Source organism: Eschrichtius robustus, chromosome 10 (genome assembly GCF_028021215.1).
Source record: "Eschrichtius robustus isolate mEscRob2 chromosome 10, mEscRob2.pri, whole genome shotgun sequence".
NCBI classification, from domain to species: domain Eukaryota; kingdom Metazoa; phylum Chordata; class Mammalia; order Artiodactyla; family Eschrichtiidae; genus Eschrichtius; species Eschrichtius robustus.
The window spans coordinates 11,659,137-11,684,728 of record NC_090833.1 but is presented as its reverse complement, the minus strand read 5'-3'; the positions used below and the strand labels follow the sequence as shown (position 1 = coordinate 11,684,728).

Here is a 25,592-nt window from a genome sequence, read left to right as displayed (position 1 = left end):
CCACAGGCCAGACACTGGGATATGCTGGACATATACAGGACTCATTTATTTAATCTTTACCACAATCTTAAGAGATGGGGACTAACCACTCCTATAGATGAAGAAAGTAAGATACAGAGACAAAGTACCACACCTGAAATTACTACTGCAGGGGAGTGGTCAAGCAGGGAACTGGAAGTGCATTTATCAAGTTTCTTAAAAGTGCCACTCCCATCCCTGACACAGTGCCCCCAGCATTGTCAACGAGAAGAAAACAGCGCAGGCACAAGCCAACTCTAGTGAAATTCTTTCCCTAGGGAATGAAGATGATGATCCCTGGAACCCAAGAGTCCCTAAAACACAATTTCAAAGGCATCAACTTAACAATGTAAATGGCTTTAAGGCCACTGAGGAAATAAAAATGGCAATGGTTGCTGACCTCTGTTGAACTCTTTATGTGCCAGGCACTGTGCTGGGTACCTGATAAGCATTATCTCACTTGATCCCTCAATGATACTATAGCGGGGAGCTATGGCCTTATTTTATGGCCCTTATTTTACAGGTGAGAAAACAGAGGTGCAGAGGTCCATCTCCTTGCCCAAGATCAAACAAGCAGGAAGTAGGGGAGCCAGAACCCAGAGCCCGCATTCTAACCACCACACTTTACTGCCTCTGTATATAGGTGGAGCTTCATTTGCAGTCTAACCTGAGCCTCTGTCTGCACTGTGTCACTGCTATCACCTTTCCTTCCTCCTTCCTGACCATTCCATCACCAGGAATGATACAAAACACCTTCTGCATGCATCCCTCATGTGGCTCTGAGGTCTGTACACAAAGCATTATTTGTGAGGCTTGGAAAGGAAGGTCTTCATTTATCAAAAAGGAGAAGGAACCCATCTACCAGAACTGACCTGGCACCTGCTACCAGACATGGCACAGAAGAGGAGCTGCAGAGCATCTCCTGAACTCAACTGAGGTGGAGGGAATGAAAGGAAACAGTCACTGTGTAATCTGGCCGCATTTTGGTGTTTCCTAGCTGCCAGCTAACATGATCATTCTCTCCAAGAAGAAACTAGGTCTATGCCAAAACCCTTGGCTATCCTGCTAACTTACCACCAGCCTCAAATTAGTGTTTGCTTAAATGAGAGAAAGGATATAAAAAGGCAGTGGAGGTATAAGAATGACGATCAGCTAGAAACTTGTCACTTTAGAAGGAAGGTGGACTCTTTTAGGTGACTAGGTCACCACTTAACAAACAGGACAGCCTGTAAGAGCTTGAAGGCTAGAATTAGATCTTCCCCCCAAATTACCTTCTTTCAAATGAGAACAGTAGGTTATAATTTATATTTCTTTTTGTGCAACAAATTTGAGTGTCATAAAAATGGTTAAAAAGTCTTCCTATGGTAGCTTTTTCTAAACTTTTATGAACATCTGCCACATTCATTTGAAGTTTAAAAAATTCTGGCACATATGCAAAGGCATAATAAGGTGCCTATAGCTTTCAAGAAAAAATAACAAGACAGTCAAAAATAAGCCTTTTGCTGAATTGCCAGTAAGAAAACTAGTGTGCGAGAGGAGACGGGCCTTCCCAAGCTCCTTCCCTAAAGAGCTTTCCTTTGGCCCCAGGTATGAGCTCCACCCCCAAGCATTATAGCCCGTGGTTCCTGGAAGAAATCTCAGGGAACCATCTCTCTCACTTGCAGGTATAATAGAACCAGATAAGCCCAATCAAAAAGCATGACTGGAGCACTCCGAGTCTGGGCTGAAATCCACGGGAGGAGATCAGGAGACTGTTATTTCATGACTTGGTAGTTCACAGCTGCCTCACACATGCAGGAAACACTATTTTGTTTGGAAAGTGTCTTAGCTGGCTTCAAGAGTGGGGCAACTACTATTTTTGTTTTTCTTTTAGTGCTGACCACATTGTAGTTCAGCATGGCAAACCCTCCCTAATTTAAATCAGCAGGGCTAAGAATTATCTTGGCCAGTGCTTCCCGAACCTTCTCATTTAAAACCCTTCAAAGGCCAAGGAGAATGGACTTGCACCCATTCACCTAAGTGCAAAACTCTGTCTGAAGTTTTAGCTTCAAAATTTATGCCTGTTGTGCACTGCATGTTTTACTACAAAAAACCCTTGTTTTAAATTACTTACAATCACATAAAAAGTAAAAAAATTTACTCCCTCCACCTTTAAGTAAAATTATGGTGCTGGGTTCCCTGACAACAGCAATGCCTACTGGCGGGCTCTAAATGTGTTCCAAATTCCAGCTTTCCAAGCACTCACTCAATCCTTCCTTTCAGAAAGCACCTGCTGGGCATCCTGCGAGGTGCTGAGGACACCACAGTGAATGAAGCCTAGTCCTTGTTCCCAAAGAGCTCCTGCTCCTAAGGCTGATGAGAGGACAGGGAAGCAAACAGCTGTCATCCTGAGCAAGAGGTACAGTAAGCAAAGACAACGGCCAACGGGAGGACTTCCTCAAACAGCTGGGGAAGAGAAGGTTTAGCCACGCAGGGGCGTGGGGATGGGGGTGTTTTAGAGACCAGCCAGAGCACTGGCTAACAAGGGACAGCGAGAGGACAGAAGGTTTGACAGCAGCAGGGAGACTGAGCAGAACTCGGGGGTAGGGCAGAGAAGGCTGGAAGGCAGGCTACTAAAGGCAGAGTGACCAGGCAGAAGGCAACCCCTAAATGTTGGAACCAGGGACTGAATTTCATACTCATCGTCATACCTCCATGACCTAGCAACATGTCTGGAAAATAAGAGGCCTTGATCTTGCTTCTTGAATGAACGAATAAGGCTTTGCAAAAATCTAAGAAAGCAAGGTAAAATGTCAACGAAGGCAGCGAGGAAGGAACAGGGCGAAAGACATGTCAGAGACTTGGTGACTATTTAGAGAGAAAGAAAAGAGAAAGAGGACACTCAGCCATGCTCAGCGTGACCCACTTTGGTGCCTTTTCAGGCAGTGGTGCCACTCACAGGGACCGGGAACAGCGGAAGGGGAGTGGAGTATCTCGACGTGTGTGTGTGTACAGATAATAAGGGGTTTGGGGGAGACTGAGTTTGAGACATCGACAGTACATCTTGGTGACCTTCAACTGGCATTTGCAACTCTGGGCCTTAAGTTCAGAGAGAGGCATGCCAGTGTTAGAATCACAGTTGTGAGTCACTGACATTACCTTGGTGGCAAAAGCAAAAAGCCTTAAAGAAGATGGCCAGAGGGCATATAGAAAAGAAAAGCAAGCCAAGACTAGAAACCTGGACAATGCTCAAGGTAAAAGGCTGTGAAAAGGAGTCTGAAAAAAACCCGTGCTGGAACAGCCTGGAAGGCAGAAGAGGCAGGAAAGAGCTGTGGATGCCGAGAGACCAAATGGTCTTTAGATTAGAGTTTCCAACTGTACAACAATTGACATGAAAGTTCTATTAGCAAGTACTCACTTTCAATTTTTCACACAGGAGCTTTGAATACACCCCCAAACTTGACAAACAAAGGTAAAACACAGAAGAAATCTCTTCAGGCTGATCTAAATACACCATCCAAGATAGTCCATAAACTGTGTACTGTATGTGCTCAGGGCTGGGTGATGACAAGGAGGAACTGTTAACAGAATGTAGGAGCCACATGGCCGTCCTGTCAAATTAGAAATTTGAGCAGATTTCTGTGGTCTATTTTGATCAAGATTCTCAATGTCAAACAAACAGGTTTTTCGATAACCAACTTGTTTCATTTTCGTAAGCACAATAGCACAGTGTGCAACAGTGAAGAAGCAGGTGGTCCTCGTCGACGTGAAATGAAGGCAACAGAAGAAGAGAAGTAGCACTTCCTTTAAGACATGCAAAGCATCATCACAGACGGACATGGCTTTAGCTTTTCCCTCTGAGAGCTTATCTCCTGTGCAAAACAGGCAAGCCCCCTACCTCCTGCCCCATTTTGCTCTAGTGCAAATTTCAGCTCTCTCCTGAGGAGGGAAAAGCTTAGGGTTCATGTCTACAAACCAGTGGCACTTACAAAAGCACAGAAAAGTCCTTTAAAAGAATTGCTATCTAACTGGTACAGCCATGCAGAAAGCAATCTGGCCTTAGATTCATAGCTTTGACCAAGCATTTCTACTTTAGGGGTTCTACGCTAAGGAAGTAAGTCAAGATGCAGATTAAGCCTTATGCATAAAGATGTTCACTGAAATGCTATTTATAATAGTGAAAAATTATAAGCAGTGTTAAGTGTCCAACAGTAATAGGAAAATGGCTAAGTTGTGGCATATCCAAACAGTGGAAGGACCGGTAGCAAATTAAAAATTATTACTGAGAGTAGACAAAAACATGTAGAAATCCCCATGCCATAATATTAAATGAAATAAAGACATAAAATTCTATACCATATCAGTGAAGTACATTTATACAAAATATATATTCACAGAATAAAGAGGAGGATGAAGAAAAATAAAATGCTAACAGTGGTTGAATCTGGAATAATGGTATTGTGGATAATTTAAATTTTCCTATTTATACTTCTGTATATTTCCTATACCACATTTTCTACAGAGAAAAAGTGTAATATAATATTGTTGCAGTGTTTTAGAATAAACATCATTTTGAAAAGTGAATCATTTCCCTTCCCTCGTTCAAACCCTTAAAGAACCCTTTCCTCCTGCCTCTTTGAACCTCACTCCCTCACCCATGAAAATTGACAATCTCCAAACAAAGTGGAAAAACACTGGAAACAGGAGCCCAGTGGAAAGGGTCTAAGCTGAACGCTCAGCTCTGTGCATGAGGTGTTGCTCTGACATGCTCCCGTGTGTAGAGCTGTGAATCCAGAGACTGCGTCTTTTCCACTGCCACATAGCAAAACACAACCGCAAGTAGAGATATCTGGGGAGGAGAGGAGCCAACTTACCTCCATTAAACTTAAATGGATTCCTATGAGGTAGGGCATGGGAGCACTGTGAAGAGAAACAGAGACACACAGCTGCTTTAATGTCTGTTGCTTCTGACAGAAAATTACAGATGGTTCACTATTTGGAGAAAAACTGTTTTAATAAACGTATGCACAGTTACATTTCCTTTCACAACAAAAATCCTAATGTGACATTTTGTTCCCAAGCTTTGAAACTTCGGCAGAATTTCAAAATGCGGGCAGCCTTAAAAGCATGGGTGGCGGGAAGAGCACTGACCCTGGCGTTAGTCCCTAAATAGCAGCCATGCGATTGCATAGCCTCAGTTGCCTTATCTTTAAAATGGCACTTTGGAATCTAACTGGCAGCTTGCTATCAGAATGAGAAAATATACGTCGAGTGATTAGTACAGTTCCTGGTACAAATGGGAACCACTGTTGCCATGATTACAACAGAAAAAGCAGTTAACAATGTCAGACGGAGGGCATGATGTGCTTCAAAGAGGAATGATTTTTTATTTGCTGTTTCCTCCTGCCATCAAGAGATGTGATCTAACTGTCCATTCTGATTGGACAAAGTGCATCAAAGCCAGCAAGCATCTCCACCCCAATTGCACACATGCCATCTGATGACACTGTAATTCAAAAAGCCCCTTCCAACTGCTTCATTCCCAGAGCAATGGGTTCCCTTAGTTAGTGACTGAGCAGGAGATGAGAACCCAACTCCAGGGGCTTTAAAACCTGGGCATTATGGATTGACTTCCTTTGGTTTCAGGGGCACACACATACATTATCATTATGATGCTACTTACCAACGACAAATGGGCTAGCCATTATACAAGGAACTTGAAATTCATCTTTCCTAACCCACACAACCTCACAAGGTAGGTATTATACCCATTTTACAGAGGAGGAAATAGGCCCAGAGAGCTTAAAGCACTTCTCTAATGCCATAAAACAAGCTGTAACCCTAGGATTTGACTCCAAACCTTCTTCCTCTGTGCCACACTGACTTTGTAATATTGGACCTAAAATCCCCAGGCCCACCTCCCACCCAGTGTTTTTCCTGCAGGTAGGGAGGTCAAGGAGTAGAGAGGAAGCGAGACACTGACAATGTTTCCATCTGTCTCTCCAGCATGGGATACATCCTGAGAAAGGTGCAAAAAGGTATTTTATGAGCCCAGTGGAAAGATACCTGGCTCAGACTTGAGGTGCCCAGGTACCTTTCCTCCGGGGCAGCTGGTGGCGTGGAAGTGGACCTAGGAGGGTGGCTTTCTTGGGGACAGGGTAGGGAAACGAGGAGTGGTAAGAAATGAAAAAGGAGAGGTTTGCTTTCCACAGAATGCTGAGGAGTTTAGGCTTTATCCTGAAAGCAATGGATGGGCAACGAAGGTTTTTTAAACATCATATGTGCATTTTAAAATTGCTCAAACATTTAAAAATAAGAAAGAGCACAATTCCCTCATTACCATTCAACAAATAAAATTCTTCAAGCAAAAATCCTTCCCCAGAATATAAAATGTTCTCCTTACTACAGACCTCTGCAGTAATATATCTTGGGAGCCTGTAAACCAGTCTTGAATATCAGCAGCACAGTTTGGGAACTATTCTTCTAGAAGACTTTTGTATTTGATAATAGCCAAAGAAAGAATTAGACACAAAACTGCAGTGAAAGTGGAGTTGTCTTTCCTTTCTTCTTCTTCTTCTCTCCTTGTAAAAAAAGGTATCTGCTGTGCACATTCAGCTTCCCTTTGCTTCTAGGGGCAAGGAAATGCCCTACGATATTTTTTCCCCTTAAACTGTAAACCATTAGTTTAGCTGCCAGCTACACAAATGCTCAAACTTCCCAGTGTGCCTGGCGCTGCTCTCCCAGCTTTCTCCAGTGTACACTGAAATGAATGTGTTTCTAATTAAGTAGCTTCAGGAACACGACAGCTTCAATGTCAAAAATACAAAGTCTGAACCCTGGCAGGAAGTCTTAAGACTGCAAATGCCTCATCTAGTGGAACCTTGCCTAATGTAATGAAAGGAAGCAGGAAGAGTGCAGAATTCCAGAAAAATGGCCACTTATTAATGTGTCCAGAAGTACAGCCAAACACAGAGAAGGGAGAAAACTCAAATCCATAATATTTAACCAAATCTTATAAACTTTCCCAGCTCCTACCAGCACTGTCATGCAAGTAACAAATGACCCTGAGTTTTAATTAGAATTTCAGAACTGAAATTCCAACAAATGAATTAATGTATAGAAAAGGACATTCAAACAACTGTGAGAAAAAGGTAAAAATAAATACCTACAGCAAAAGCCTCTGTATAATTTAGGCTCTTATCTGAGACTATAGGCTCTTATCTGAAAAAAAAAATTTCTAGAATTTTAAATATGTAGGTTTTAATGCCATGCCCTTTTGTCCTGCAATAAAAATCAATGAAAGAGAGTAAAAAGGAGTCTTAGAAGTGATGGCAGATGTAGAAAGGGACAAAGTGAGACTCACTCTTCAGGTACCATTAGGTAGGCGCTTTTTATTTTTTTAAGCCCAATAATTTACCAAAGAGTAATTATGGCCTGTCATAGAAATGTAGTTTCTTAGCCAACTTAGGGCTGCAACAGCTCTGTATTTAGAAAATATTTAAAACACATTTATTCTGAAATCACAGCACGCCATGTTTTGTATGAATGCAAATTTGGACAAATACCTTTTACTGTGTCATCATTTGCTTACAAAACCTCAAATGTGTCCCTGAATCTACTGCTTCTTTGCTCTGCAAATATACTGATTACAAATTTCAAGTGGGTAGAGGGAGAGAGGAAAAAAGAAACCCCAGAGACTCCTTAACATCTCAATGTAGCAAATATGTAACTGGGTAATTCTACCTGCATTCTGAAAACAATTTATATTCTCAATATACCTCAATAGTTTTTGCAGCTACTGAATCATTCTCTTTTGTTTGTTTTTTGTTGTTGTTGTAAAGAGAAATTTTGGGGGGGGGGGGACACACTCACCCATGATCAAGTCATCTTATGACAACTACTTTTATTTTTGTATTATTCTCCTCCAATATTAACATTAATATTTAAAAATATCTTTGAAATTATAGAGTGCATATATTTTATTGTTTTCTCATTGGCTACATTAACATTTCCCATATTATACTGTAACCTTTGTGATTATTTTAAAGACTATGTAATATTCAACCAAGTATGGATGTCCCTTAATTTGCTGAACCCTATTGCTAGAGTTAGACGTTAAGTCACTTCCAACTTTTCACTATAAGTAACATCGTAATGAAAATGAACAACTTCATGTGCGTGAATTCCCAAATATGGAATTACCAAGTCAAAGGGCAGGACTGTTTTTAATATCTTTTGTTATATCTTGGCAAAGTGTCTTTTAAAAGGGCAGTACCAGCCCCAGTGGAAATCTTTCAAGATTGCTGCAAGGATTAGAGAGAACCCATGAAGTGCCTAGCACAGGAGCAGCACATGGTAGGCTCAGTAAGCTATTATGTCCAAGGGGGTTCTCTTCACAGCCCTGGCATGGCTGGTATGACTGGACCCATTCTCTTAGTGCCCAAAGAATGGTTTCTTGTTCCTTCCCTGGTTCTGAAGGATACCTGGCACAGTGTTGGTGAGGACAGTCGAGACTCCGTGATGAGTGTGAGGTGTCTGACAGGCATCACCTCTATACATGAGTTTCTGACCCCAAGCACACTCCCTTGTCACTTGTCTACTTACTGAGTTCAGTAGGGTTGTTTATCACTTTCTTCACAGGGTAACATTTAAACTCGATTTTATGTACCACCCAAAATGCAAAAACCACCAAGTAAACTATGACTCATTACTTGCTTATCACACAGAATGACAAATTTGTAAAACCACTCATCACGCTTTCTTAAAAAGAAAATATAGCAAAAAATTGGTTAAGCTAGTACTAAAAAACTTCACATTCAGAACCTGACTCTTCTGAATCATTTTCTGATTGAGAGTCATCAATGCCCATGTTTTTTCCAAGGTATCTCAGTAACAAAACATAATACTTTATCTAGACGCTATCTTCATTTGTTAGGTCCCAGAAAGAACTTGTTTATTGCTTATCAAGAAAATAATGCAAATATCTGTTTCACCAATAGTAAATGAACACCATGCTTCTCTGCTCTGGTGCCTTTCAACATTCACACTGACTTTACATTTCAATGCTGAATCTGACTTCAATTTGGAAGACATTTTAAATGGCAATTAGACACAACATGTGCAGAACCAACAGTGCACATAATTAAATTAAAGGGGTGATAATATTAACAGCTATGACCAAGTTCATGCATAGGCAGGCCATCACAACAGTGTCACAACTGCCCTATGGCTGACGGCGATTGTGGGATGCCACTGTACATCTCTGAGTAGCGGGATAGGGTGTATCTGCCCTAGGCCTTTGTTCTCTGGGAATTATGGCAGTATCTGACTTCATCACTGTCATCTTGGAAGAGTAAAAGCTATTCTTTCTTCCTTCTCCCCTGAAAAGGAGAGGGGTTATATTGCTAGTGTCAAGGCAGTGACAATTTAATGACCTTTACCTGAAACGTATGTTTACTTTGAATCCTCTTAAGGGGAAAAGGAACTAGTATCAACTGAGCTACTATAACCCAGGTGCTTTTGTGCATCACTTATACGTAATTCTCAAGGCAACTCTGCAAGGTATCACTACTACCCACATTTTCAGATTGGGAAACAGGCTTGGAAAGGTGAAGTAACTTGCCCCAGGGTCACAAAGCTAGCAAGTAGTGAAGCTGTAATTCAAAGCCAGGGCTGTTGGACTGAAAGCCTATACTGTCCCACAGCACATACTCAGTACTTAAGCCAAAAGAAAAGGAGTGCTGGAAAACCAAGGGGGCTATTCGCCCAATCCTCTCACCAACTCCAGACCCGCAATGCAGAGCACTGCTCTTATAGGTAAGTCCTGCAGCATGAGCTCATTCCTAGCAATGGACAGGCATGAATATGGATACTGCAGACTTATTAATGATCCTATAGTCCCCGTTCATTATTACTGCACTTTCTCAATTTGTTAATTCCTTTCCCCCAGATAACTAGAGCCCTTTTAATTATGTTTCCCTGAGGTGAGCGGCTACTAATTGGAAAAGAGTCAGGTGAAATAAAGGAACACTGGCTGCTCAAATATATAAAAGGCAGCTTCCCAAGACAAAGAGGAAGAAGAGGGGAGGGGAGGAGAGATGAGATGTGGAGAGAGGTAGGAGGGCCCCCACCCCCGCCTCCCCAGGAGCAACACCTCTTTGACCTCAGCAAGGATATAGCGTAGAGCTACCCAGGGGTTTGGAAGGTCTACTCTTTTTCTTTTCCCATATTAAAGCATAGTGAGCATTACAGTGTACACATCACAGCACCCATCTCGCCTCTCAGAGGCACTCCACCTTTTTAGCCAAATACCCAGATCTGCAAAGGGAGCCCACAAGTCTTTCCTCAGTTCACTGTCTTTAAAGGAAAGGAAAACTCTTGGTCTTACTCATTTGAGCTTTTCTTCCTTCCTTCCTTCCTCCCTCCCTCCTCTCTCCCTCCCTCCCGCCCCTCCTTCTTTTTTGAAAAGAAACAAACGTGTAAACACAGTTTGTCTTACAGTTTAAAATTCTGCTCTGAAATAACGAAGCGCGGCATTGCTAGAGAGGTTAAAGGACAACAGAACGGGGGAAAGAAAGCGAACAAAGACCATACAACACACCTCGTTGGAGAACACAGATAATCCTAGTCTTCATCTTCCTGAAAGTGACCAGACAGATGGGCCGCAAGCTAATGCGATGGCCAGTGCCGCACAGGGAGCCAGGAAGAGCCAGGGCTGTCCATGGTGCACTTGCCATAGCCAGCACTAGGCTAAGGGCTTGACAGGCACTTTCTCACTGGACCCTCAGGACCACGGGATGAGGTAGGTACCACCACCGCCCTCCATACAGATGAGGAAATGAGAGCTGGGAAGCTAAACAACTCACTGAGGTCACACAGCAGCCCTGAGACTAGAACCCAAGTCTGTCACACTGAGAGAGAGCAAGCTCACTGCTTCCCAGGAGCCCAGCACGTGCCCGGCTGTGGAAGAAAAGTGGAAGGAGGTTCGGAGGTTTTCTCTAACCTGCTCCCTGGGGGCCCGCCAGCAGCTGTGCCAAGTCCCGGGCCCCTCCACGTTCTGTCCGAGACTCCGGCCAGCCCCTCACCACAGGAACCCCAACTTGCCTCTGAGCCGAGCCACGAGTGTCCCTGTGGGCCCCAGTCCCCGCCTCCTCTAAGTCCTACTGAACCTGTGCTGTCCGCCAAGCACCACTTCTCAGATCACCCCGGGGTTGCTAACACCTCCCTATTCAGAGGCTTTTGTCTGGGTTGCCCATTTGGCATAAAGCACGCGCTAATTTGTATGGTTATTCCAGACTGTCAGTCACAGGAGAACCAAACTTTGTTTCTGATTCCCTAGAGTCTATGGCGGGGCTGTGTGCAGAGCTGGAGGAATAAAGAGGCGGGTACGTGCTGAGTGCTCACCAAGTACCAAGGGCTGTGCGGGAGCCCTTATCTCACTTAATCCTCAAATAATCCAATTTATACCAACCATTTTATAGATTAAAAAAGGGATTCTCAGAAACTTGCCCATGGTCACAGTTAACGGTGATTCCAGCCCACATCCTCCTACTTCAGAGTCTCTTATACTACTGTTGCTTTACATTAACTTTTTTAAACCATTATGTTACACTTAACCATTATGTTACACTTAAGAAAAAAAATGGGTATTTGATAATTACAGCTGAAAAATAAAATAGCAAGTGGACATTTTGTAGCCAGAATAAAACTACATTTGCCAACTAGCTTAAATGAATTGACACCCTTTCTTGTTCTAAATAGAATTTACGGCAGTTTATAGAAATATGTTCAATACAGCAGCAAAAATAGGAACAAAAATAGGGGCAAAGGGAAAAAACATAAGCCGGAGTGAGGTGACTACTTCAATGTGTGTTGTGAGGTTCTGCACACCTGCTGGGATGGCCGCAAGTTTGGCTCTGAGTCCTCCAGCTGCCAACCCAAAGAGGGAAACAGGATTGTAATGTGATTCACGGTGTCCATAGAGAGAAATAAACTAGTCACTCAGGAGCTTCCATTTTAAAAAGGCAACCAGGGAGGGGAAAGAGAGAAAACTAACAACTTATGGTGCATTTACTACGTGCTCAGTGTTTTCCGTGTGTCGGTCAGTCAGTCAGTAAATATTACTATGTGTTGGGCACCACCTTGGGCTGAGGACAGAGGAGAGAAAAAATAGTTCTGATCTCTACCTATTTGGAGATTACAATTAATAGTGGACAGCCAATAAGCATATTCTTGTATGTGTGTAGGCTGCCGTGAGGAGACTTACAAAGTGCTGTGGGGCGGACCTAAGATGACCTCATCTCATTCCCACAGCAATCTTGAAAGGCTGATCTCCGTAATTCACAGAGGAACCCATGGCTCCAAGAGGTTAAGTGACTTGACAAAGGTCACAGCTGGTGAGAGGCAGAAAATATGACTTGAAAGGTAGAAGGGGTGCGAATGCCATTAGTTAATCGAGGTTTTCTTAGGGGAAAAAGTATTTAAGTTCTTGCCTGGTTTCCAACTGGCCCTCTCTGATTTATGAGCGATAGCAGAGGATGAGGATCCCTACGTATGAGGACAGGAGCAACCCCGGATTAGGAGAGGCGGCACAGACTGCCTCACTTCCATCTGTGGTTTCGGCAGCCAGAGCGTGGGGCTCACAGCACTGGAGGAGCTGGGCGCGCGGTGCTGGTCACTGGAAATGGCCTGCTAATGCGAGACACGTGTGTATCTGAGCTGATGGTGAAAGTGGGGAGGGGGGACGATGCCCTCCTGAGTGTGGCCCTGTGGCTTCCTGGGGTAACCTTGGGGGTTGGGAGAGCGCTCCAAGCCACCAAACCCAACTGAAACAAACACAAGAGTTATAAAGATAACGCCTGGACGAAAACCCAGAGAGGTCAACATCAAAGCCTAGAGTAGTCCGCCCTTTTATGCCTCCTCAGTCTACCGGAAGGAGACAGACTTGGAAAACATCAGGAAGGGCTCCACGGCTAAGACCACTGCAGCAGGAGAAGTTAATCACAGAGGAAAGGTCAGGAGACAGGGCTCTCTATCGCCCCAGAGAGTTCAGTGAGAACCGTTAACAGCCAGAGCCAGGTCGCAAAAGGAAGTCTCAGGTTTGAGCCACCAGCAACCCATGAGACCCTCGTAGAAATCCAGGAAAGAATGATGTACAGAAGAAATAAGAAGAGAAAAAGAGGTTTATGGATAAATAAACCAAGAGAAAGTAACCCCAAAAAAGAGTGTAAACGTTGAAAACCCAAGTGGTAACAAGGGGGAAAAAATCTCTTCTTGTTTTTCCAGGACTAAGATATGTCACATGCCAAGGTGCATAGCATCCAATTACCTTCTTAGCCTAGTCTCTCAGTCTTTCAGATATTCACAGGGAAGACAAACCCACATTTGTTGAGAGATAACTCTGAGCCTAGCACTACGCTGGTGCTTCATGGATTCTCGTTGTGGGAGAGGTAGTGACACATCCCCAAATCCCTGCCACAAGGTAACCTCCTCCAGAGCTGAAGCTTCTCTGAGGATGACATTACATGGTCTGTGGCTCCTGCTCTACTGGTGACCATGAACATATGTAGAATGTCTTTGCTGCAGAGACCACTACACTATGTCTTAGAAATTCCAGAGTTTTCTAAGTGTTGGATTCAAGACAGGCTCCAGGTCAGGCAGGAGTGAGGAATTACATACAGGATGTGACACAAGAAATGGAAAACCAGGCCAAGGCTTGGTCATATAAGAACAGATAAGAGCCAGCTATGTCCCATGGAGGCCAGGCAGAAACTGGGGCAAGGGAGGCAGGCTGCTGCCCTTTACCACATCAGGCAGCAGAAAGGGGACTGGGAAGGTGGGACTGGCAGGGTGGGTCCAGACACTCAGATGTAGATGCTGCAGCAAAGGATGTGAAGGACCATGGGGCGGTGGGCTGCAGTCAGGAGAGCTCCCTGAAGGGTGGGTGGGCGAGCCAACAACCACCATCCCCGACTGCGGAAGGGTCACTCCCGTGGGAAAGGGACACTATGTCTTCTCTAACCCTGCAAGCCTCAGCACCCTCACAGGAATGTCAATGCTGAGGCTAGATGAGAGCTGTCACACACTGTACTCCTAGCACCTGTGCCAGCAGGGGCACCTTGGAGGGATCAGATTAAGGGTCTGATGCCAACCATCTACATAGACTACTCATTTTTATAGAACATTTGCTTTTTGCTATATATACTTCTGAAAGGTTAAAAAGTATTATTTTAACTAATAAGGGTGGATTACCTTACTAACAACAATAAAAATTAGGTATTAAAAACCTAATGGATCTGGAATTAGATAGTGGTGATGGCTCTACAACCCTGTGAATATACTAAAAACCACTGAATTGTACACTTTTAAAAGGATGAATTTTATGGTATATGAATTACATTTCAATTTTTAAAAATCAAATGGAGAACTTGAAAAGGCAGTTTTCCTATAAAACCTATACAGTATAGATATAGATTCCTACAGAATCCACAGCATAGATAATGCAAAGAGCCATCTCTTCTCTCTCCCATTTTCTACCAGGGAGACAGTTTACTCAGAAATTGTCCAAAGCTTCCTCCAAAGGCTCTTGGCATTTTCAGTTTTAGGTGCTGCTGAAGGAAATGAAGGTGTATCTCAATATAGGGCTCAGTGACTGTCATCACCTAACAACTTCTTTTTAGGTGCCTACTTGATGCCAGGCTCTTTACGGAGAACTATATTTTTAGCTATATTCTGTGGATGAGGAAAGAGAGACTGTGTGATTCACCCAAAGACATAAATTCAGTAGGACCAGAGCCAGGATTTGGACCCAGAGCTTTGACTTCCAAGCCTGAATTATTTTCTACTCCTTACCCTCTCTGCTCAAACCTCAAGGTCAAGTTCAGCCAAATCTTACTAAGGGATTTACCCAGGAATCTATAATTTCACTTTGTTCAGCCAACACACATTGTGCACTTTCTAACCATCAGGCCCAGCACAGACCCAACTTCCCTCCTCCTTCTGTCTGAAACCGAAATCCTGGTCCTTATCCCCTCCTATCTTCCCAGATGAGTTCCTGTTGCAGTGGTTGTACCCCCAGAGCAATGGACCTATCATGGCCCCTTGATGCCTCCTAGCTTAAAAAAAAAAAACCTCCCAACTCTTGCCTGGACACCTGAGTTCTTTTGTGAAGCAGTGTTTCCTCAGATCCAGAACCATCTATAAGCTCCTATCTCCCTATGCCCAATGCCAGGGACATAAAAGGCACTCATAAATACTTGCTGCAAAATGGAAACGACACAGTTTTTACTTATGTGTTAGAATTTAATCTTGAGCAAAACTTGCACAGCCCAGAGTCTGATAAATAGAAAAGAATTTCGGTCATACCTGTCTACCTAAATCCACTTTCATCCTACCTGGGTCTTGTGAACTTGAATTGGATTGTTGGATCATTTATATATATACACATATACAAACACATACACGTTAACATATATTGACTACAAATACATACACATAGTCAGTAATAACAAAAATAGTACCTACTATTTATGGAACACCTGCTTTTTATCAGTAGCTATTACTATTCACATTCAACAGAAGAGAAAACAGGCTCAGAGGTGTTCAGCGACCTCAAAACTAGTAAATGGGGAAGCCAGAGCCAAAGCCGGGTTTTTCTGTTTCTACCATACCACATTTTGTTGATTTCTATCACTGCCACCAAGAATATCAACAATCCCACTTACTTTAGCATCAATCTATTCCCTGTGCAAAATTTCATGGCATCAATGAAGACAGAGATTAGAATGGACCCAGCTCTGATCATCTGTCACTTCACAGCTGTGTCTGGACAGATGCCCCATCACCCACATGGACTATGCACCCTGTGAAAAGGCATATTAAGACTGTTTGCTAAAAATCCTAGATGGAATACATAATGCAGCCTGTGGGGGTTGATTCAGAACCCCATATACAGCACAGATAAAGAGCCTAGAACTAGTACGTCTCACAGAGAATCTGTCTCACAGAGAATCTTCCACTCTGGGTGGAAGAATGGATTCCAGCGGCACCTAGAAATGTCAGAAAATATGAAGTATTTTACAAAGTCAGATACAAAATCCAAACCTTAATTGTACACACTTGATTTAACTTTTTGGTTCAACCATGCCCTCAGAGAACATCAGGAGTTAGCTACTAACTTGGCTCTTGGCCTGGCTGCCTTTTTGGGGGTAAAATATGAACTTGTCCTGATCTGCTTTGGAAATATTTTATCACATATTTGGAAATATGTTAACAGGTGTCCAGAATAACCCAAATATGCAATTCAATTTGGGAAATGATTTGTGGTCCTCATTTAGGACTACTTCTGAAGGAGTAGGGAGAAAAAGGTATTTACATGGGAAATACCATATGGCTTCTACTGGGACCTTTTATTAGTAACATTTAATTAGCATAGCATAGCATAGTGCCTGGTACATATTAAGCGCTCTATAAATATTTGTTGAACGAATGAATGATAATGAATGATAACATAAGTCCACAATTATTAGCAAGTCATCAAAAAGCCTATGTAAAGGATTTTTTTCACAAAATCTTGGCGATAGGTACAACTTATTCCATAATTCTTTAAAGGATATTACTAAGGAATGCTTTAATATGAGATGGCTTTGGATTTCAAGTGCAGGCTCTACCATTTCTTAGTTGTGTCATGGTGGGTAAGTCACTAAACCCCTCTGAGCTTCAATTTTCTAACCTATACAATGGAGCTAGTGTTTACCTTACGGTTTGATTTTAAAGATTTGCAATAATGTTTACAAAGAGCTTGACTTGCAGGCTGTACTCGATAGATGGTGATTATTATTATGAAAGGGAACACTGATTTTCATCAGCAAGTTAATCCTTTTGTCCCAGAAATGGGAAAGCTCTTCCAACACTGGCCAAGGTCAGGGCTGCCATCAGCCAAGGTAGGGAACATTCTCATTTTCACTTTCAAAATCAAGAGAATGGCACAGATCTCAGTAGAAAGGAACCAGCAGCACATGTTTTTAAATATTCATAAGGGCTGGAAATGTCTTACTCCTTTCGTTTTCTCTGCCATCTGCTTTTGTTTCTTTTCTTTTCATTCTTATGCCACAGCTGCAAATGAAAACAACCATACAATAACCCAAGTTAAATAAAAAAAAAAATCAAAATAAAAACAATCTGATGGGTAAAAAGAGAAGATGAATTATAAAGTTTTCCCTTGAGTTCACAAGGCAGCAGAAGCAAGAAGAACGTTTGATGTGAGTTAGACCTTCTGGAAACCAAAATCCATGCCCCATGTTTATAATAAGCATAAGAGCAACCACCATTTATTAAATGGCCCCTATGTGCCACTTGATGATCAGTATCTCTAATTCCTAAAGCCACTCTTCAAAGCAGGTAAATCGAACCCATTTCACAGAAAACGAAATGGCAGATCAGAGAGATAAAACAGACTTTTAATGGTTACACAGCTAATAAGAGATGAAACAGATTTGAACTTGGGTGTGTCTGAATACAAAGCCCAGGCACTTTCTTGACCACTCTCCCCAAAAACGGGAAGGAACATGAAAAAAAATTAATTTGGGAAATATTTAGGGCAGCCTATTTGTATTTAATGGATTTATTCAGATAATTAAAATCTGTGATTATAGCTCTAATTAAAGTTAACTTAAATAACTGGTTGTTGTATTTGTGAATGTGCAATTAGTCTTCCACATAATTGCAGGGTTTCAGCATCATACTTTCCATTTATTCACTGCATCCCAGAGCTTTGCTACACTGACTTCTGTTCTACCAAAGGCCACATTACAGCTCTCGGGGTCTCTGGGTCCGAGGACCGTGACCTATGACACCCATAGTAGGGTCTAGGCTCAGCCCCATTTAGCATGTCTTTGTCCAAAAGTCAATGAACACCTCATCTTCAACTGCAATGTAGAAAGCTCTTACAACCTACACTGTTGTCCTGAAAACTCCTAGCAGCATGTACCTGAAGAAAAACTGGCAGCAGTGGTCTTCATGTGTTAATTACACTTGCGAAGTCTATTATGCATAGAAAGGGCACCTGCTGGCAGTGAAAATGACTAGAATCTGCCCTTCCTGTGCAGTGAGTAAATTGAGAGTTCATTTCTACAGGAGATAATAGTTTTCAGATTCCATTTCGTGTATCCCCTGCATGGGGACGTACTTAACATTTAAATCATCTGCAGAGGAACAAACCTCCTTCAAATCTACATGTTTCAGGCTCCTAGCACATTATTTAAAATGCTAGTTATCCTTGCTGGCTCTTACCACCAAAGATTAAACTCTACGGTGGTGAAAGTCACCGAGGACAATAGAATAAAGTTATTAGCATTGACTCAAATTTCATGACATTTGTAGTTTCTGACCAAAGCAGTGGTAGCAGGCTGAAGGTGATCAAATCAAGCCTTGAATAGAGGATCTGTTTTTTCTCTTGGGGTCTTTTATTTCATCATTCCTATATCTTGCAGTTAGTAAACAGATATCAATCTCCACAGGCCTGTAATCATCCTTAGGTCAGATGTCAAAAAGTCCTTTCGTGAAAACAAGAGATCAGGAGAGAGACTGCTATCACACAAACAGAAACTTCCAATATGGAGCCTAATCACAAAACCCACTCAGGCTCCAAAAATTACCAGCCTTAACTCTGAGTTTCCGGAGTGAAAGTTTGGGGTGACAAGGCCTTCGCAGCCGTCCTTGCCAAGTCTCCCCTTCTCGGTTAGAGCTGTCAGCACCGTTGCTCTCGGTCAGGCTGGTGACAGTTCTTGAAAGGGTTAGAGTTTGAGAGGAAGTTGAAAAGAGGATCTCGGGTCAGCTTCCACGGGAAAGAGTGAAACAGCTAATAAATCCTCTAAGCAAACAAGAAAGGAGGGCTGCGACCTGAGATGGCAGCTGGAAAGAACAACTGGCCAGAATAAACATTGATTTTTTTCTTAAATGAAACTTTTCAATTATAAAAAAACTATACATTTTAATTGTGTCGATAGAAATATTTGAAAGCATGGAAAATAAAGATCATGCGGAATTCCTCCCCTCCTCCCCAACACAAATCACTGTTAACATTTTGGTGTATTTCCTTTCAGATTTCTGCCTCTCTATACGTATGTATGTATGTATGTATGTATGTATGTATGTGTGTGTGTGTGTGTGTGTATCTAATTTTTGTGTTATCTATACACATAATTTTCATTTGTTTTTGTAAAAATGGAATTATACATATTTAACATCTATTTTAGGGTAAGTTATTAAGCCTCTAGGGGCCTCGGTTTACTGACCTGTGAAATGGAGCTAATAATACCTGCCTTACAGGGTTGCTGGAAGAATTAAATGAGATCACAGATGTAAGGAGATGGTCCAACGAATGGGGGCCAAAGGAGAGATTCAGCAGTGGCAACTATTGTTATCACTGATGTTACTGACAGAGCATTTTCTTCTCCATAGTTTTGGGGCTCTAAGCTGCTGGTTTTCAACTAGCTAACAATTTGGCAACTGAAACTTTCCAAATAATGGAAAGTGAAAACTGTACCATTAGGGAGGCAGAGGGACTCCAATGACTTTCTCAGCTCCACCAAGCCCTGCACAAAAAAGCCCCTGGGTGTTCCTACCTGAAGCATCAAGACACACAGGTGAGTCTCTTCCAGGGAGAACTCTAAGGTTTCCCTGTAGAGCACACGTCTGGGGTGAGGTGTGTGGGGGACCCTGAGGCACATGTCTGTAGGGAAGGGACCTCTGTCTGTGTGTGTGAGTATGGGGCCATGTACTGGGGGGGGGCGGTGCGTGCCTGTGAAGGGTGCTGTATGTCAGGGCCGGGGCACTGTGTCAGCAGATCCTCTGTGCTTAAGGGGACTGGGTGTCACTGTGTGAGTCTGTCTTAGGGGACATATGTCCCCTTTCCCACCTTTTCTTTCTATCTCCCTTCCACCTTCCTTGGGTGTGCTTGTTCTTTCTCTCCCCTTGCCTCTTTCCTCCTCTCTGGCGGCTGTGTCTGCCTCTGCCCAGCCCCCCAATCTTTCATTCAAACAGCGAACTGGATAGAGAACACGGTCCTTTCCTTTGAGATACGTGACAGCAGAAAAAACCAATAGAGTTGGTTCAGAAGCTCAAAAGAAGCAACAAATCTATGCAGAGAAATTGCCCCTTAATCTCATGAGAGGTAGGAGAAAGGCATGGATAAAGAGATCCACCTTGATAAGAAAGATACACACTAAAGAGAGAAATGAGCCAATTCACTTAGCGCTATGCACTAGAAAGGGCCGCTGATCTTCACTTCACGGCCCTGAGCTACATCTTTGCTGAAGCCATGGATTCTTGGGATGAGGATGAGCCCAACACATAACATGAGAAGGACTCCTGAATACCTTTAAATTCCCAGGATAATTTGGCTACCTGGGTGAACCTTTTCACTGAGAGGACTGCAAAACGGGCTGGAGATACCGGCAAAAATTATGACTGACCTGGACTCAATCTCTCTGAACCAATGGTAAATGTCCTGAATCATCTGTTCTTAAGTGACAGGGCTGTGACCCCTCAAATGGGGCCCTTTCTCCTGAAGCTCTCAATTTCTGGCAGACAGTGCAGAGCCTTTTCTATACATGTGTATCGCTCCCTTATCAACTTCTGCTGACTTGAGCTGTATGGAGATAATGTCTTTAATCATAATACACTGGAGAAAGAAATCATTTATAAGGACATTAGATCACACAGTCTTTTTTGTTAACCTATTGGAGACAGATAGTGATGAAGATGATGCTTCTGCAGAAACATTTACTGAGCATCTACTATGAGCCAGCTTTTCTACATGGTATCTTTTCATGTTATTTCATTCCATCTTTACATAATTATGTATAGAACAACTTTATTTTGCAGATGAGAAAACAAAGCTTTTAGCCAAGTGACTTGCCCAAGTGGTTAGCTGACTCTAAAGCAAGTCAGCCTCCCTCCCTCCCTCCTCCCCTCTCTTCCTTCCCTCCTTCCTTCCACTAAAACACATTTCACTGAATAGTGAAATTCCCCTCAAAAGACTTCAGAGAGTTTTGAAGGCTGGTTTGTGCTCCCAAACCACAGCTGAGGGCAAGTCTTACAAAACGTGCCAGGGCACGGCTGAAACTTGAAGACCTTGGGGATCTCAATTGTTCTTGACACCAGTTTCCATTGTGTCTTAGGAAAAAAAAAAATCACACAACTACTTGGTGCTTTGGTTTCCCTACACTGAGGAACGCAGAAGGTATTATCTACCCACTTGAACTCTTAAGAATGCCATGACATATATGAAAAGCTGGAAACAAACAGGCCATGCAATCAGGTGATCTAAAATTCAGATCACTTTGAAGTTAGCATTTTTAATTTAGAGTCACCAACTGCATTACAAGTTATAGACCTAACTTGCCTGGTCATTCTCTGGAGAAGGAAAAGCAGAGGACAGGGTAAGCAGTGGCCTTACCAGCAGTAGTCCAGCAGATGTGGAGGCAGGACGGGGATGTACACGTGCTGCCAGAACATGGGGTACAGCATCGCAGCAGACCCGTGGATGCAGGCAGTCAACTGCAACGGAAGCAAATTAGAGATTCAGAGCTAAACAATTAAAGTCAGGAAACACTGTCATTTGAGTTCAGCAATAAAACTAAATATATACTTATCAACATATTTAAAATTATAAGTTAACTCAATAACCCTAATTCAGATTTAATAAGAGCTTCCTTTTCCAAAAAAAGTATTTTTTTCATGATTATGAAGCTAATTCACAATGACGGTAGAAAAATCTAGAAAATGGAGAAAGGGATAAAAGGAAAGTCTTCGGGCTTCCCTGGTGGCGCAGTGGTTGAGAATCTGCCTGCCAATGCAGGGGACATGGGTTCGAGCCCTGGTCTGGGAAGATCCCACATGCCACGGAGCAACTGGGCCCGTGAGCCACAATTACTGAGCTTGCGCGTCCGGAGCCTGTGCTCCGCAACGAAAGAGGCCGCGACAGTGAGAGGCCCGCGCACCGCGATGAAGAGTGGCCCCCGCTTGCCACAACTAGAGAAAGCCCTCGCACAGAAGCGAAGACCCAACACAGCCATAAATAAAATAAATAAATAAAATTAAAAAAAAAAAAAAAAAAGAAAATGCTCCCTATTAAAAAAAAAAAAGGAAAGTCTTCACCATCTGAAAATAATTTAACATTTTGGGGTATTACATGCATATGGATTTTTCTAATAAAAATCAGGATTACTGTAAATACAGTGTTGATTTGCCCTTAAGTTAACATTATTTGCTGGCATTTTCCCCATATCTTTAAACATTCTTAGAAAACATCTTTTCATGCCACTCAATGAATTTCCCATACTATATTTAACCACTCTTCCATCATTAATTCATATAATCGGATCAGGTCAATAATTTTTATATATGGTTCCTAGATGCAGAATTTAAAGACAAAGGTTATAAATATTTTAAGGCACTTAATAAATATAATAAATGTATTAATATAATAAATAGATGAAGGATTGAGGCTCTTTCTACTCCCCCACCCATGTACTGGAATGCTGGCCTCCCTGTACCTCACTGTACCTATCTTCATTTTATTTTTATTTCTCTGATCATGACTGAAGCTGAACATCTTGTTATATGTTCTAAACTATATTTCTTAAGTAAATGGTCTGTTCATATTCTTAAGTCCAGTTTTTCTAATGAGAATTAGCATTTTTAAATTGATTTAAAAGCAAATATCAGATATGCAAAGGATAGTAATCCTTTGCAATGTTTTTGAAAATAACTTATCCTTATTTAATTTCCTTTGAATTTTTGGGTAAAGAGAAGGCTTAAATAATTACATGGGCAAATATTTTCCTTCATGATGGTTTCCACTGCTTTTATACGAAGAAAGTCCTCCAAATTTTTCCTCAGCATTTAACTCTTTAATCCAGCTGGAATTAATTTAGGTTTGAGGACTGAGGTGAGAATTTATTTTCTCCACACAGCTAATCAATTGCTCCAGCACTGTTTACTGACTAATCCTTCGACTCCCTCCTCTTTTGACTTGTTCCTATTTCATATTTCTTTTTTTTCTTAAAAGCTAGACACATCATACAATCAGTTTTGATATAACAGAAAAATTAGGAAACAAAGATACAATGGAATAAAATTGCTACAAAATTCAATATAGTGAAAGAAGGAAAAAAACCAGCACCTTTGGAGATAGGACTATGAAGTGACAAAAGTCAACAACACATGTTTCTTTCTGCCTTTTTTCTTTAATGTTTCTTTGGTTTCTGGGAAGCCTGTTCCCCTGAGGACTTTGCTTCTTTTGGAAGCTGTTAACTGGCCTTTGCTGACAGAAGGACATTTACGTGGCAAAAGAGTGACGCACCAAGGCCCAGTTAAAAGAATCCCAGAGGTTAGTGTAACATGAACAGCTTTAAATTGGATATTCTGCTGATGGTTCACAGTTGTGAGAGCTGTGTATTAAATCCAGGGCCTAATTTTCCCCCTCCTTTTCCCTCCAGACCCTGTTCTTTAAATCAGGTACATGCCACGAACAGGAGCTTATCCAACAAGCTCGCAAGAGCAGTTCCCAGTGACTCTGCCAGGGCTTGTAGGTTTAATCCATTTTTTCTCAATCCATTTCGGTAGGTTACAGCGTAACGGAGGCTGTCTGTCATAGTATACATGACTAATCTCTTTGGGCTTAGAAGAGATAAAACATCTTTGCTGGTATTGAGTGAATGGAAAATGAACCACCTACTCCAACTCTACCCTCAAGTCAGGCTGGAGGGTTACACTGGCCTTTGGCCCCAGCTCTTCCTCCCCATCCATTAACCAACGGCCAAAGTACTCTTACTAAAGTGCAGGTCCAGTCATGTAACATCCTGCTCGGAAATGTACTTGGGGGCACACCTGGAACAGGCATGTCTTCATGTCTTCACCAGCTCCCTGTCTACCTGTAGAGAAGCATCTCCAGCCACAATCTCTACTACTTCCTCCAAGTTTATCCTTGGAATAAATCATTTGCAGATTTAGGAGTAGTTATGTACTCCTTTTCCTCCCTTCTGTATTCCCACTGGCCCAGATCTGCGCCCCTAGCGAACTCCTCCTGCCCCGGGTCTCTGTGCACTACCTTTCTCTGCAAAGCCTTGCATGGCGCCACTGGGCATGTGCCCCCATTATTAATGGGACTATGACTGTATGTTTGTCCTCTCACTGTAAAGTACAGAAAGACCCTGTCTCTCTTTTGCTCAGTGGCACAATGTATATATACATATGCATGTATGTATATGTGCTAGATAATGCAATGTTTCTTGAATAAATAAAAAACAATTCACACTTAGAATATATTCACAATATAAAGATAGTGGCTTGGCTTTTCATAGTACTGGACCAACATTTTCATGAGTCTCACAGAGTAGGGTATATATATATATGACTCAAATTCCAACACAATAGCAGCAAGCTTAGACATACAAATATGCCACTTCTGGAAAATCAAGTCAATGGATTCATCCATCCATTTACTCAATAATATGCCTACTCTGTAACTCTACAACACAACAAATAAATAAATAAAAGCACTTAAAAATCTATATGGTGCCATACAAATGTAAGGTATCATCATCACATGTATTCATTGGTAATTCTCTTTGAAAAAGTCATTCAATAGAATGTTCCTGGTTGAGACAGAACTTGAATACCTGCCTCTTTTTAGCTTAAATCGGTTTGAGTCAAAATCCTATTTCAAGCGACACAGTGGCAGAGATCTTATCTTCAGACAATGTTCTTTTCATGTCTCCTTAGCCTCAAAAAAAAACCTAGTAAGCTAAATGACAAGGTTTTAAAATTACTTATCCCTCATAAAAATCAAACTTTTAAGATGTCTGATCATCATTTCCATTGTGGGGTTTTCTGAGGGCCAAATCTCTGCAATTGGAGTAAAATGCTTTTACCCATTTGATTAAGAAAACAAACAAGGAGCTGTTTGGCTCTTTTCCAAAATACTAAATGGCACAAACAATGTGCATCATTTCTTAGAAATAGTGGCTAAGTGGACCACAGAAAAGTGTTATGACATATCTATGCTTAATCAGAAATAACATACATACCATAAATTATCATTAGCCACTTACTTAAAAAAAACAAAACAAAACTCTAAAACCAACCCCATTAGAAAAAAGAAGGGTCCTAAAGGCCTATGCTCATTCCTTACAGAATACAAAATTTAAAAGTAATGAAAGTATACAATTTGGATTGTAGTCAACAAAGGGGTATTGTGAATATTTAATTGAAGTGCAAGTTGAGGAAAATGATTCTATCAAAATCTCACTCAGTGGGAGAATAGAAAGATAGTATGTGTAAAATTTGCCCAAAGTCATTAGTCACAATGAATATTCATCAGAAGCCAATTATCAATCCCATTTAATGACACCCCAAAAGATTTTGCCCTGAAGCAGCTGAATGGCTAAGACTCCAGACAAAACTAGACAAATTACACAGCCAACAGCCAGTCTAGCCAGGACACAATTTGTAAAGTAAACCACTGGTGGGTTTTTGGACTCACTTTTAGCAAATTCTGTCCTCAATTAAAGGTACATAAGGTCAGTCTGATT

The 25,592-nt window shown here is 41.9% G+C and overlaps 1 protein-coding gene across 6 annotated transcripts in view; it reads right to left on the bottom strand.

Annotated features, from left to right (window-relative positions):
• Positions 1-25,592, bottom strand: part of DENND1A (DENN domain containing 1A) — a 535,812-nt gene that overhangs the window by 198,997 nt on the left and 311,223 nt on the right. For all 6 annotated transcript variants that reach the window (XM_068552005.1, XM_068552010.1, XM_068552006.1 and 3 more), the window contains 2 exons: positions 21,455-21,555; positions 4,872-4,917 (listed from right to left, as the gene is read on the bottom strand). In XM_068552005.1, the coding sequence (XP_068408106.1) occupies positions 4,872-4,917; positions 21,455-21,555 (147 nt within the window). The remainder of the gene's footprint in view (positions 1-4,871; positions 4,918-21,454; positions 21,556-25,592) is intronic.